The 14,189-nt window shown below is 42.9% G+C and overlaps 1 protein-coding gene and 1 long non-coding RNA gene across 3 annotated transcripts in view; one reads left to right on the plus strand and one right to left on the minus strand.

Annotated features, from left to right (window-relative positions):
• LOC137537737 (fatty acid desaturase 2-like) overlaps positions 1 to 14,189 on the minus strand; it is an 80,848-nt gene that overhangs the window by 12,550 nt on the left and 54,109 nt on the right. Inside the window, exons 9-11 of the mRNA XM_068259675.1 lie at positions 11,202 to 11,299; positions 5,752 to 5,848; positions 1,882 to 1,961 (exon numbers count right to left, since the gene is read on the minus strand). Of these exons, the coding sequence (XP_068115776.1) occupies positions 1,882 to 1,961; positions 5,752 to 5,848; positions 11,202 to 11,299 (275 nt within the window). The remainder of the gene's footprint in view (positions 1 to 1,881; positions 1,962 to 5,751; positions 5,849 to 11,201; positions 11,300 to 14,189) is intronic.
• Positions 1,393 to 14,189, plus strand: part of LOC137537739 (uncharacterized) — a 51,735-nt gene continuing 38,938 nt past the window's right edge. For both annotated transcript variants that reach the window (XR_011024667.1, XR_011024666.1), the window contains exon 1: positions 1,393 to 1,479. This is a non-coding gene — a long non-coding RNA (uncharacterized lncRNA). The remainder of the gene's footprint in view (positions 1,480 to 14,189) is intronic.

The raw sequence follows: 14,189 nt of genomic DNA on the forward strand, positions 1-14,189 counted from the left end.
TTACCAATTTGCGCAGTAAATACCTAAATTATTGTCAATTTACAAAGTTTAGGGCATTGGGCAAAACAAGAAAGAAGTTTGGTATATAAGCACTTCAGTTTCTGAGGTTTTACCCCGTGGTTCCTGGCATTTCAGCTGTCGCTATTGATACAGCAATAATTTTTATAACACTTATGCCATTATATATATATATATATATATATATATATATATATATATATATATATATTATTGTTTTTGAATTAACAGCAGCCATCAGCAGATCTTAAAGTGGTCCGAAACGATTTATTATTAATATTATTTAGTATTTATATAGCGCCGACATCTTCCGCAGCGCTGTATAGAGTATATATAGTCTTGTCACTAACTGTCCCTCAAAGAAGCTCACAATCTAGTCCCTACCATAGTCATAGGTCTGTGTATTGTATGTATTGTAGTCTAGGGACAATTTCAGGGGGGAAGCCAATTAACTTATCTGTATGTTTTGGGGACGTGGGAGGAAACCAGAGTGCCCGGGGGAAACCCACGCAGACACGGGGAGAATATACAAACTCCTTGCAGATGTTGACCTGGGTGGGATTCGAACTGGGGATCCGGCGATGCAAGGCGAGAGCGCTAACCACTATGTCACCGATGACAAAACATTCAATAAAAAATTACAAGTTTCCAAAGTGTAGTTTATCTTGCCCTGAAAGCTGCCATTGCATTTTATTCCAGCTGCTTTTGATTATATATTAAAATCTTCTAGTGAGCTGTTCTGAGCTGTGTGTGTGCCTGAAGCACAGAGAGCTTCTCAAAGAGTGTTTTCAGTTATTTACACATAAATTTAACAACATTGGAATGTAAACAAAGATACTGTTATCTCCAGTCTGGATGTGGATTTCAAGCTGAATAGCCTTACATGGCAGGATGAGGTGCTGTTTAACTGTTTCAATGATGTTCTACTACAATTTTTTTTCTGGGATAGTAGCTTTAAAGCTGTAAGTATGTTTTAGAGCAAAGTAGAAATGCTGACTTTCAGACCAGTTTAAGGCCAAGTATAGGTGATTCAAGGAGTTAATTGGCTTAGGAGAGGTTAACATTTCAATGCAGAAAAAAATATATATTTTAATGTAACACTGTCACTTTAATAAACTTAAAATGAAAACCTTCTTAAACTTTTTTTTTCTACAACTTTACTGATTGCTTCACTTGTAAAATGTGTGCATAAGCATGTAGGAACACATGCAGGTGCATAAACGCACGGAGGCAGCAATTAGTGCAGGGTGTGAGTCTCATGCCCAGGGACCTGCAGGAGTACTAAACTAGACGAGAAACATCCAAAAACCACAAGTGGTTAAGACCAGCCAGCAGCCGTTGGTAACTGGCAAACAGGTATGTGGTAAAACTGACAGGCAAAGGAGACAGCCAATAGTAGCAGCCACCCTATCCTAATACTCACTCTATTGGAGACGATACACTGCCGGGCAGGACATCAAAGTAAGCAGCCTGATAAGCATGCTTTTCTCTCTCTTATCCTCGACTCATGTGTGCTCCCCACTGTTCTTTCCAGCCCCCACCACATGCGTGCTCCACACACCCTTTTCAATCCCCTCCTAATATATATATCAGCATCCAGCACTCTGGGACCGCACCACACTGTTACTTAACAAATAGTTTGGCAATTATCGATAGATTATTGCATGTGGGAAAAAAGATATGGTATTTCACCAACGGAAAACTGACTGCTGACCAGCCCTTTGTGAATGGAGGCCCATATCAGTCCTACTAGTGTCCTATAACATTTCTCTAATGTCAGTGAGTGCTGGATGCTTATTGTTTAGATCCTTGTGCATTGCTATATTCAGGGACTGGAGATGCGTATAACATATTTATACTCACTGATGTTCAATTTGAAAGTTGAGATGCCCACTGAACCAGTCATTGAAGAAGGATGGCTCTATATTGCATGTTGCTGCCAGCTGTAGAGAGAGAGACACAATTAAAAGGAAGTTGTTTAATTTTTTATATTCTGAGCCAAAAATATATTATTTTAAATTTTCTTTATTTATAAAACAAATGAAAATAATATGTCATGTTTACCATCTGTAACTAGATGGAGTTAAGTTCCAAAACACAGAAATAACTTTGAATACACTTCTTACAAGGTTGTCATGACTTTAGCTCCAAGGTAACCTGAAGCGAGAGGTTCATGGAGGCTGCCATATTTATTTCCCTTTAAAAAATACCAGTTGCCTGTCTGTCTTGCTAATCATACTGGCATCAGTAGTGCTTCTTCAGGGTCTATGGTTGAAAGCATTAGAGGAAGAGGATCAGCAGGGCAGCCAGGCAACTGGTATTGCTTAAAAGGAAATAAATATGTCAGCCTCTCACTTCAGATTATTTGTAACTCTCAGAGAAAGCATAGACCTGCTTACTCTCTTGGTTTACTCTGTGTTACACAGGATGCCTCCAGGCATACGGCCAGTGCTGGCTCCACATGGTTTTCAGATAGTGCAGCATGGCTGCCCCCTGTTATCTCCCAACTCTTACATTTAGAGGTGAATATGGATAAGGCACTGAATTTCACATAACGTCACCGAAAATTGACTGAAATAAATTGCTGGCAGAAATTGACCCAGTTGATAGACCTATGCAGCATTGAAGTAGATCCATAGTGTGCTGAAAATTCATCTATTTCACGACACGTATAATCAAATAACTTTATTCTAAATCACACTAAAAGGAGAATAAACATTCCAGTAACTGCCATTATTTAAATGATTGTTATATTCTCATGGTCATATTTAACAGTTCTTACCATCAAGAATATAGCCGATTTTCTCTTTATTACTGGGAAGCAGAACTAGGATATACTACCGGTATATATTACAGTATACTATTATTGTTTAGTTGCCAATAAGATTGGTACAATGCTTTTAAATGTACAGTGGATCAACTTGTTTGTTCCCCTTTAAAATGTTGTTTAGAATACGGACTATTTTATTACATAAGTATCATAAATAGATGTCTTTTTAACATCCTCTGGAACAATTTTAGTGCCCACTATCTCTCCATTGGCGTGAATTCCTCAAGCATTACCGCATTCGGCAATGCTGAAAACAGCTGATTTTACCGAGTACTTAAAAATGTCAATTCATCAAGGCTGTTACCGCATGGAAAGCTGAAATTACTGACCAGAGAGGTAAATTACCGACTTGTGTGGTAAGCACCTCAACGAATGTCAGTAAATGTCAATTCATCAAGGTTACAGCATGTGGTAAAACACAGTTTCATTACCGGCAGTTCTCCTCTGGAATCCGTGAGAGCGGGACTCACAGAAGCAGAGACAGATTACCTATGACTGACAGGAGCAGAAGCCAATAGAAACAGCCCGTCTCCTGCAAGTCTGGATGATTGGATTTTGATAGGACTCGCAGGCTTCTTAGGCCGGTCTAGCTTTTCTACCCCCACAGGCAGTGAGCAGAGAGAGATTGTAACAAAACAGATTTCCCCTGCCACCCTTCAGCAATTTAACCTCTTAGGTTCCTGTTTGAAGATGCAGAGGAGGTAGTGGGAAATCACATAAGCAGGGCATGTTTAAAGTCTTCTGGAAGTTCTTCTAAACTGTGGCAATTAAAAAAAATGTTAAGAAAGACTAATGGAGACTAATAGACAGATTTAGAACAATCAGAGGCAATAAAACAAATATGTGCATTCTAAAGGAATGTCTCTTATTATTGGAATGCTGTCTATGTAACAACATGGACAACTCACACTCTTCTGCTGTTACCGACAATGGGCTTCGGTAAATTACCGAACTTCTACTGTACCTGTGAAAATATTGATGAATTAACAAGAATGCTGTATTTTCCCGACTTGTTTTTTTTATTGAACAGCCTTTGATGAATTGATGACGTTTTGTCTTTGTTATGAAATAAAGGCCTATACATAATTCATTTTTTTCCTAAGTTATCTCCTAGGAGATAATATTCATACAGGTAGTCCCCGACTTACGAACGCCCCGCCGATACGAACTGCATGGATTCTGTGTTTCCATGGGTACAAGTCAAAAAAAATTTCAAATTGGACTTGTAGTTTTTGAGAAAATCGATTTTGAAAAATTCAAAGAAAAAATGGCTTTTAAACTTGTGTAAGCAGGTACAGAGGGCAGAGGTGACATAGAGGGGGACACTGGAGGCACTGGAGGCACAGAGGAGTTACAGGGGACAGAGATGGCACAGGGTTCCAACTTAAAAACAGGTTTAGGTTAAGAACGAACCTACAGTCCCTTTTTCGTTCGTTAACCGGGAACTACCTGTATAATTTTTCAGTATTTTACAATTGAAACAGTACCCAAAAGTTGGTAAAAAAAGAAGTACTATCAAAATTATTTTGAGTATTTTCTTTCTTGCTAGTGGTTTAAAAGGCATTTTATGACAAGATGTAAAAATATTTCCTAGGAGAGGAGAAAAATTAAATTGCATATGGGCCCACAGACCATTATTAAATTCACTTAATCTCCAAATTTTACCCTAGGAGATAATTTTTCATCTACTGTTTAAAATAACTTCAGCACTCTGCAATTATAAAAACAAAGTACCAAAAAGTAGGTGAAGACGTGCTGTCAAAATAATTAGGAGTATTTTCTGGCTTGCTGTTGGCTTAAAGGGCTTTTTTATTGATAAGGGCCCATCTGCAATTAACCTTTTCTCCTGAGTTTTCTCCTAAGTGATATTTTTAAACTTGTCAATAAAATGCCTTTTAAACAACCAGCAAGAAAATACTCAAAATAATGTATATGGTACTTTTTAATTGTAAAGTGCTGAAAAATTATTATAAATATAAGACGAAAAAAATTATCTCCCAGGAGAAATAGTCAATTGAGTAAAGGCCATAGTATCATGCAATACAACTTAGAGAGTTTGCATGGGTATACAAAATCTGTTATGCATAAAACATAGCTTTCAATGCGTCTTTAAAAAAGTAGAAAAAAAAATCTTCAACAGGGTTCTATTATACAGATAATGCTGGCATGGCAGGTGGTAAAATCACTTTTGAGAAAGAACGCCCAATTTATATCTGCAAATGTTGCTGTAGGAATAAATGTCAGTGTAAGCAGTTTTATCGATGACTGTAAAGGTATTACAGCACTGTATGCTGAATGCATGTTCTTAGGGCTGGATTTACCATAAGGCACTGTAGGCACGTGCCTACAGGCGCCTGATGATGGAAAGGCGGCTCACTCCCCTCCCCAGGTGCTTGCCTCCTGCCTTACCTATGCAAGAGTTCCAAGTGGAGTGAAAATGAGAGGTTACTCAGCCAGGTCTCGGTTTTCCAGTGACCAGATCTCCCTTCAGTGCGGGGGCACCTCTAGCTACCTAATACTTGGGGGCAACTCTGGCTACTTAATACTGAGAATAGCTCTGACTACCTAATACTAAGGGGCACCTGTAGCTACCTATGATGAGCAAGGGAAGTAAGGAAGAAGTGACAGCTGGGACAGCCAGCACACTAGTGGTTTGGTTTGGCTGGGGTTTGTAGGCTCATGGAAGGCGAAGTCTAGGGTGCCAGGACTTCTGTGCCTATAGACTCATGTGATGTAAATCCGGGCCTGCATGTTCTGGTGTGAGGGGTTATTTAAAGTCATGACACAAAGAGCTAATGACAGACTCCGTGACCGCTGGAACATGTCTATTTATAAACCTTACAAAGGATTAAAGTTCATTAGAGGTCATTAGTCAGTAAGCTGCTATGACACTGATCTCCTACCTGACTGCCCAGCCAGCCTCTGTACTTCTCATGGTCAATCTCCATTGGGATATGATTCATCTGCGTGACCCACACAAACCAGTGCGACTCAAAGAACCTGGAGAGAACACAGGAGAGCGCTCATTAGGCAATGACTTCTATTTCGCTTCGTTCTTTGAAATAGCTTTTTCAAACACAGAGCAGGACAGAACAAGTCCTTCCTATCAAGGGATTATATAAAGGCTCTTTCACACTATAGGGTGTATTCTTTAAACGCCAGTAAATCATGTTTGCAGGCAACGCAGATAAAGAACGGAACATGCATTAGGCCTCTTGCACACTACATGCGATTCCGGTTTGTGATTTTGCCGCAATTTTACATGCAATTACGATTTGCGATTTTTAAACGGTACTGTATGCTGCGCTTTTTTCTGCGTTTTTCTTTTTGTTTTGATAGCATCCAGGGAAAATTGGAATCGCAAATCGGATTTGCAGTGTGCAGGGGGCCTTACACGGCATTAATTGCATAACATACGTTACTGGCTAATTCAGGCTAACATTAAACATTACATGGAAGAAACAGAACATCTGATATTCCTTCTGGTGTAATATCCCACTTCTGCACAAATTGCTCTATGCTGCTCATTCACTGTAATGAATGGGGCTCACGTGACAGCAGACAGCACTGAAGATGGTTGTGTGGTGAGGTACAATGCGCAGTCACGTGCTTTCTCTGCATACATGCAAAAAGGGTGCATGGAAATGTGGGCATTCAGAAATAGCATATAGTAGAATATCTGTAACTTTACCGATATTCTACTCTTTTGCAGTGCTAATGATAGTGAAATATCGGTAAATGATACCTCCGCCTCTCTGATGCCTAACCTTAAAGCACCACGGCAGCAAAAAAAATTAAGCAGTAAAAATTTGATAGATCCGTCAGGTTTGGGACTAATACATGTCATCATGGGGGATTGTTAGGGATTTATTTGTTTTCAAAAGCAGTCCCCGAACAACAGTTGCTAAGTCCAGCTGCTGAAATAGTGTGCAAGTGAGTAAGGAGGCTGTCTGGTATCTTACTATTTTGGCAGTTAGATTTAGCAACTGCCATCCAGAAAATGGTTTTGAAAACAAAGAAAAGCCTGAGAATCTCCCATGAGGAGATGGACTTGCCCAAACTCTGTGGGTTCTGTTAGATAGTAACTGCTTACTTTTTTTGGTACTTATGTATTATCCCATCGGCAGAGTTTGGCAGCTTCTTGTAAAAGTTCGCTGCTCTACCACAATCTAAGCTTTTATGGAAAGTTGAAAGCCCCGGCTTTCCTTTGCACCAGGTCCTGAGTCTGAGTGATGCTTTGTTCCAAAGTTAAAGGGTTTTGAAGGAGGGGTGTCCCCTGCACTTGGCTGCAGAAAGTGTGAAGTACCGGACGAACCCGACATTAATGATCAGCAGCTCACCCGGGAGATAGTGTTCTTTTTTTCGCAGCATGAATCTGTGTTTTCAAAACTTGTGTCAAGTGCCCTGGGGGTCTCATTACAGAAGAAGAAAAAGCAGCCCCGCTATGCACCCTTATCTCCTATCTCAGAGTGTGATACTGCCTGAGGCTGGAGACTACACTCCACTGTGCTCTCTGCAGCCAAAAGCAAACCCCCCTAACTTGGGAACGAAGCATTACACTGTCTCGGGACCTGCTGCAAAGGAAAGCCGGGGTTTTTCAGATTTCAAAAAATGGTTAGCAAATAGAACTTTTACAAGAAGCTGCCAAACTCTGCAGATGGGATAATACGCTAAGTACCCTTTTTTTTTTTTTTTTTGCTATAGTGGTCCTTTAACCACATCCCCATGCACGCCTAAACTTACCCAACCCCCCCATGCCTAACTGCCCCACCCACGCCTAACCTTACCCGCCCATATAAATATCGGTAATGTGCAGAAATTTGGCGGCAGAGGCATGTACATCCGCTATTTGTAGCCGCATTTTGCATAGTGGGCGGCACCTGCTTCTGCACTGCTCGGGCGCTCAAATTTCATGCTTCCGTTTCTCTAGTGTTAATGAGCCCTCAGAGGTAGTGTGTAGCAGAACTCATGGAGAAGCATGTGATCAGTTTGATCTATTGATAAACTTGCAGTTCTGATTTCTGTTCTGCCCACAACTGTGTGCAATAGCAGGAAGTGATCACGGGAAATCAAGAGGGTTACAAATCACCTGACGAAACGGATCACATGCTTTTCCACGGGTTCTGCTACAACAGCAACACCACTTAGAAACTGCTCAGCCTGATTATGGAAAACACTGACAACAGTGAATCAAACACTAAAATACCACAGGCAGCAGATGATACTAGGATGCACAAAACATGATCATACTCCTATCGCTACTTCAGAGTAATTATTGCTGTGCACACAAGGCCGGGTTCATCATTTTTATGCCCCTAGGCCAACTTGCTTGTTGCTCCCCCTCCATGTGCAACAGCAGCCCTCCCATTCCATGTGCAGCCCCCTCTTCCATGTATAACATCCATGTATAGCAGTCCCCCTCCCATTCCATGTGCAGCCCCCTCTTCCATGTATAACATCCATGTATAGCAGTCCCCCTCCCATTCCATGTGCAGCCCCCTCTTCCATGTAACACATCCATGTATAGCAGCCCTCCCATTCCATGTGCAGCCTCTTCTTCAATGTGTAACATCCATGTATAGCAGCCCCCTCCCATTCCATGTGCAGCCCCCTCTTCCATGTATAACATCCTTGAATAGCAGTCCTACCATTCCATGTGCAGCCCGCTCTTCCATGTAACACATCCATGTATAGCAGCCCTCCCATTTCATGTGCAGCTTCTTCTTCCATGCATAACACCCATGTACAGCAGTCTCCCTACAATTTCATGTGTAGCCCCCTCTTTCATGTATAACATCCATGTATAGCAGCCCTCCCATTCCATGTGCAGCCCCCTCTTCCATGTGTAACACCCATGTACAGCAGACCCCTCCCATTTCATGTGCAGCCCCCTCTTCCATGTATAACATCCATGTACAGCAGCCCCCCTCCCATTCCATGTGCAGCCCCCTCTTCCATGTATAACATCCATGTATAGCAGCCCTACCATTCCATGTGCAGCCCCCTCTTCCATGTGTAACACCCATGTACAGCAGACCCCTCCCATTCCATGTGCAGCCCCCTCTTCCATGTATAACATCCATGTATAGCAGCCCCCTCCCATTCCATGTGCAGCCCCCTCTTCCATGTATAACATCCATGTATAGCAGCCCTACCATTCCATGTGCAGCCCCCTCTTCCATGTATAACATCCATGTATAGCAGCCCCCTCCCATTCCATGTGCAGCTCCCTCTTCCATGTATAACATCCATGTACAGCAGCCCCCTCCCATTCCATGTGCAGCCCCCTCTTCCATGTATAACATCCATGTATAGCAGCCCTCCCATTCCATGTGCAGCTCCCTCTTCCATGTATAACATCCATGTACAGCAGCCCTCCCATTCCATGTGCAGCCCCCTCTTCCATGTAACACATCCATGTACAGCAGTCCCCTCCCATCCCATGTGCAGCTTCCTCTTCCATGTAACACATCCATGTACAGCAGACCCCTCCCATTTCATGTGCAGCCCCCTCTTCCATGTATAACATCCTTGAATAGCAGCCCTACCATTCCATGTGCAGCCCCCTCTTTCGTGTATAACATCCATGTATAGCAGCCCCCTCCCATTCCATGTGCAGCTCCCTCTTCCATGTAAAACATCCATGTACAGCTGTCCCCTCCCATCCCATGTGCAGCTTCCTCTTCCATGTATAACATCCTTGTATAGCAGCTCTCCCATTCCATGTGCAGCCCCCTCTTCCATGTATAACATCCATGTATAGCAGCCCCCCCCATTCCATGTGCAGCCCCCTCTTCCATGTATAGCAGCCCTACCATTTCATGTGCAGCCCCCTCTTCCATGTATAACATCCATGTATAGCAGCCCCCTCCCATTCCATGTGCAGCTCCCTCTTCCATGTATAACATCCATGTACAGCAGCCCCCTCCCATTCCATGTGCAGCCCCCTCTTCCATGTAACACATCCATGTACAGCAGACCCCTCCCATTTCATGTGCAGCCCCCTCTTCCATGTAACACATCCATGTACAGCAGACCCCTCCCATTCCATGTGCAGCCCCCTCTTCCATGTAACACATCCATGTACAGCAGTCCCCTCCCATCCCATGTGCAGCTTCCTCTTCCATGTAACACATCCATGTACAGCAGACCCCTCCAATTTCATGTGCAGCCCCCTCTTCCATGTATAACATCCATGTACAGCAGCCCCTTCCCATCCCATGTGCAGCCCCCTCTTCCATGTAACACATCCATGTACAGCAGTCCCCTCCCATCCCATGTGCAGCTTCCTCTTCCATGTATAACATCCTTGTATAGCAGCTCTCCCATTCCATGTGCAGCCCCCTCTTCCATGCATAACATCCATGTATAGCAGCCCCATCCCATTCCATGTGCAGCCCCCTCTTCCATGTATAACAGCCCTACCATTCCATGTGCAGCCCCCTCTTCCATGTATAACATCCATGTATAGCAGCCCTACCATTCCTTGTGCAGCCCCTGTGTATAACATCCATGTATAGCAGTCCCTCTCCTTCATCTACAGGTCCCTTCCATATTCAGCGACCCCTTTTCTATATCCAGTCTTCACCTTAGGCAGCAGTTACCCAAGGCCCATTTTTCTTTTTTGTTTAATAACAATAGACATATCACTTTCAGTGAGACTACTATAGTCTGTCTGTTCATATAATATAGAACGGTTAACTGAAATTCTGCTTGAGACCTCTTTCACACGAGCAGGGTTAACCTGCATGCGTTACCCTATTTTACCACAAGGGGCTGCAAAAACAATGAAAATCTATAGAGACTTTCACACTTATTGCATTCTGTTGGGGTGCACCGGAAGTATCGGAGCCAACGCAAGGGCAACAGCGTGCTACCACAAGCACTGCACTTAATACACGGTGCTTGGGGTAATGTAGGTCTATAGGCAATGCACGTAGTGTAAACGTTGGAGTGGAGTGCGCTGCGGCGCGCATGCATGGACCAACGGTAATTCCAATGGTGTACTTCCTGCCATTCACGGAGTATGTCACTGAGTGGGGGACGGCTCTATGCATATGACCCTGTCAGCGCACTCTGCCATAGGCTCACAATTGTCATTTTTTGTATTGCGATGGGATCATCTGATCACACCACAATGCAAAAAATAGGTGTAAAACCGGCCTTAAGATTTGTGACCACTATAAGGTCTAGAGAGGCTCAGTAGAACACTACTAAATCCAACTTGTATTCAAATTTACGAACTACTGTATATGCAGCTTGGAACTGGGTCAATCTCACTTCCTGTTGATTCTGATTGGCCCAATTTCAAGTACACACTGTCCAATGTCGGAAGTCAGATAAAACTGCTTACCTGACTGTGAAGAGGAGTGCTACAGATCCAAAGAATCCAAAGAAAGGAACAAACATGATGAGAAACCGGGTGTAGTAAGATAATGACCACACCAGATCCTGTAATGTGAAGATAGGATAACAGGAAAAATGAACAGAGTAAATACATTCTATATGATCACAAGATCAGTAAACTAATTATGTTAAGATAAATGTTATTAAAGTGGAATAAAACTCTGACATAACATTCAATACGAATGGGTTTTCCTACTTTTTATTACCCATAGTTACCATATTTGCTTCTTGTGCACATGCAATATTGTCTGTTTACAAATGACAAGTTCCCAAAGTACAGTTTATCCGCTCTCAAAGCTGCCATTGCAGTTTATTCATATATTTTAATATATAAATACAGCAGCTATCTAGTGAAAATTTCTCATATGTCTCTGTGTCAGTCAGGATCTCTCCTGTAGCTTGTTCTGTCGCTTGCAGTGGAGCTGCAACTGGGCAGTTCTGACTTGTCTGCTTGCATTCGGTTCCGCATTCGCAGTAAGTCTTATTGTCATTTGCAATCACTCTGCAGTTCAGAGCAGTTCAGGATGCTGTCAGGATTCCTTCTATGGTTTGCTGCAGTTGAACTGCAGCCAAATATCTTGGGATTTCCTGCATGCATGTTGTTGCATAGTACTGCAGGCATTTGTTATGATAGTCTTTCAGCTAGCAAATGGTAATCAAGCAAGCTCAGGATTGAATGATTACCATTCAGCTGTGTGGAAATTTGCATACTTGCATTGATTGGCTGATGCCGGCATAAAAATCTGCCTCCCATTTCAGACTCCACTCGACATAGCGTTCAGCTCTCTGAGTTGTCGTTGGGTCTATGCTGTGAAAGTTGTTATTGTAAAAATGTATAATGCCTTGTTCTGTATTTTCATGTCTGCTGGACGTTTGTTGACCTGCGGGGGTCAGTGAAGTCCTTCTGATCCTGATAGTTTGGATTCTGCCAGCACCACGTTTGTGACTGGTAGTATTCCTTCTTGCCTTGTTCTTGAGGACGAACTATAGCAGCGGTTGCCATTAGTTTCGCTCCTACCTGTTAGTCTTGTCTATCTCAGTGTGAATGCTGCCGTCACTGAAACCGTGACTAGATTGGCTGAGCATTCTGTCTGTCTGTCTGTTGTCTGTCTTGTTAATTGTCATTACTTGTGCTTTAGCTAATGAGTTATTTGAGAGCTACATTTCATATATTGCGCTCAGCACGATATATATGTACTCTAGTCAGTCAGTATTGTATTATTTGAAATATTGTATATTGTATTGTGTATCGACCTTTGCCTGCCTCTCGACTACGAATCTACCTAATAATTTCAATTCGACTGACATCTCAATTAACGTGTATGACCCAAGCCTGTTACCGACTACGTCTGTTGTGTATTGTATTACTTAGCATCTAGCCCAGTGGTGGCTAACCTATGGCACGCGTGCCGGAAGTTGCACTCTGAGCCCTCTCTGTGGGCACGCACGTTGCCTGCCACCACTGCTGTATTAAAGTTTTTTTGTTTTGTTTTTTCTGCTTTATGAAACAAAATTTTCCCCTTACTTCCATCCCATCCGGAAACTTTTAATCTTTTACAGCCCAGAGAGGCAGGCAGGTGAAAATAGTTCACCTGCCTCCTCACTGCGCATTCATCTCACCCGACAATTAACTCATAGTTCCGGCTGAACAGAAGCAGAGATGCTCTATTGAACTAGTCCAGCCGCTCCGCCCCCTTCACTCACGCTGCTGAGGAGAGGACTGTGTATCTCCCTTCAAGATCTTTATGAAGTCCTGGCTCCGGAGATGTTTAGGAGGAGAAAGAGAACCTGTCAAAAGTTTTTGGCTGCAGAGTGAGTGATTCACTGCTTTATGATGTTCCCCAGGGCCGGACCATCAACCAGGCACCTAAAGCAGCCGATTGGGGCCCCATCGGTGTCTAAAGGGCCCCTCTCTGAGCCTCATATGCTGTGGGCTGGCTGGCTGCGCGCTGTGTAATGTGTGCATCAGTGCATGAATGTCCCCATGATGTCCCCCTGCGCTGCGCTGCCTGGTACAATTACCGGTGTCCCGACTCCCGTGCCCTCCCGTTCGCTCTCTGCTGTGCCTACAAACACTGAGGCTGGCTGGCTGGCTGAGCGTCGCCGTTACCATGGCAATCAGACGCTCTCCAGTCCAGTCCTCAGCGAGAGAGAGCGAATCAGCATGCGCCGGCGTCCCCTGTTGTTCCGTCCTCTGTCCTGACGTCATTGCACCTCGCTCTCCCCCTCCCTCCTCGCTAAGTCAGAGCGGCTAAGTGCAGGCTGAGGCAGGTCCAGCCTCCAGGTCAGTGAGAAGAGCCTGGACTCTGGAGATCATGTGGAAATTAATATAGATCATTATTTACATGTCTATATATATATATATATATATATATATATATATGTGTGTTATATATATATATATATATGTGTATATATATATATATATATATATATATATATATATATATATATATATATACTGTACATATATAATATAAGGTGCGCTGGCACTGATAGTGCATGAATATTAACACCTACAGTTCCCTTTACGGATTAAATATTTTTATTGTACACAATTACAGGATAAAATGAATCTGTGGTATATCACAATTTAAAGACTATTCCTTATATCAATTACAAGCCACACCACTCCTCCACACTCACAAGCATACACGAGTGGTCTGGTTCCCTTTAAAAAAGCAGAAAAGTTGTTGCATATGCATGAACTCAAGTGATTAAAACTGGTAAAAGGGTTGTAGAAAAATATCTATACATATACATCTATATCAACAAGATTGGAGTCCTAAATGGTAGTCACGTTAGCCTGAAACACTCGGAGGGACAAGTACATTCCTATCCGTGTTGTCCGTGCTGCGGGATCCGCACACCGCAGTGTGAGTGTGAGTGTTTCAGGCTAACGTGACTACCATTTAGGACTCCATCTTGTTGATAT

The sequence above is a fragment of the Hyperolius riggenbachi genome, chromosome 11 (assembly GCF_040937935.1).
Source record: "Hyperolius riggenbachi isolate aHypRig1 chromosome 11, aHypRig1.pri, whole genome shotgun sequence".
NCBI lineage: Eukaryota > Metazoa > Chordata > Amphibia > Anura > Hyperoliidae > Hyperolius > Hyperolius riggenbachi.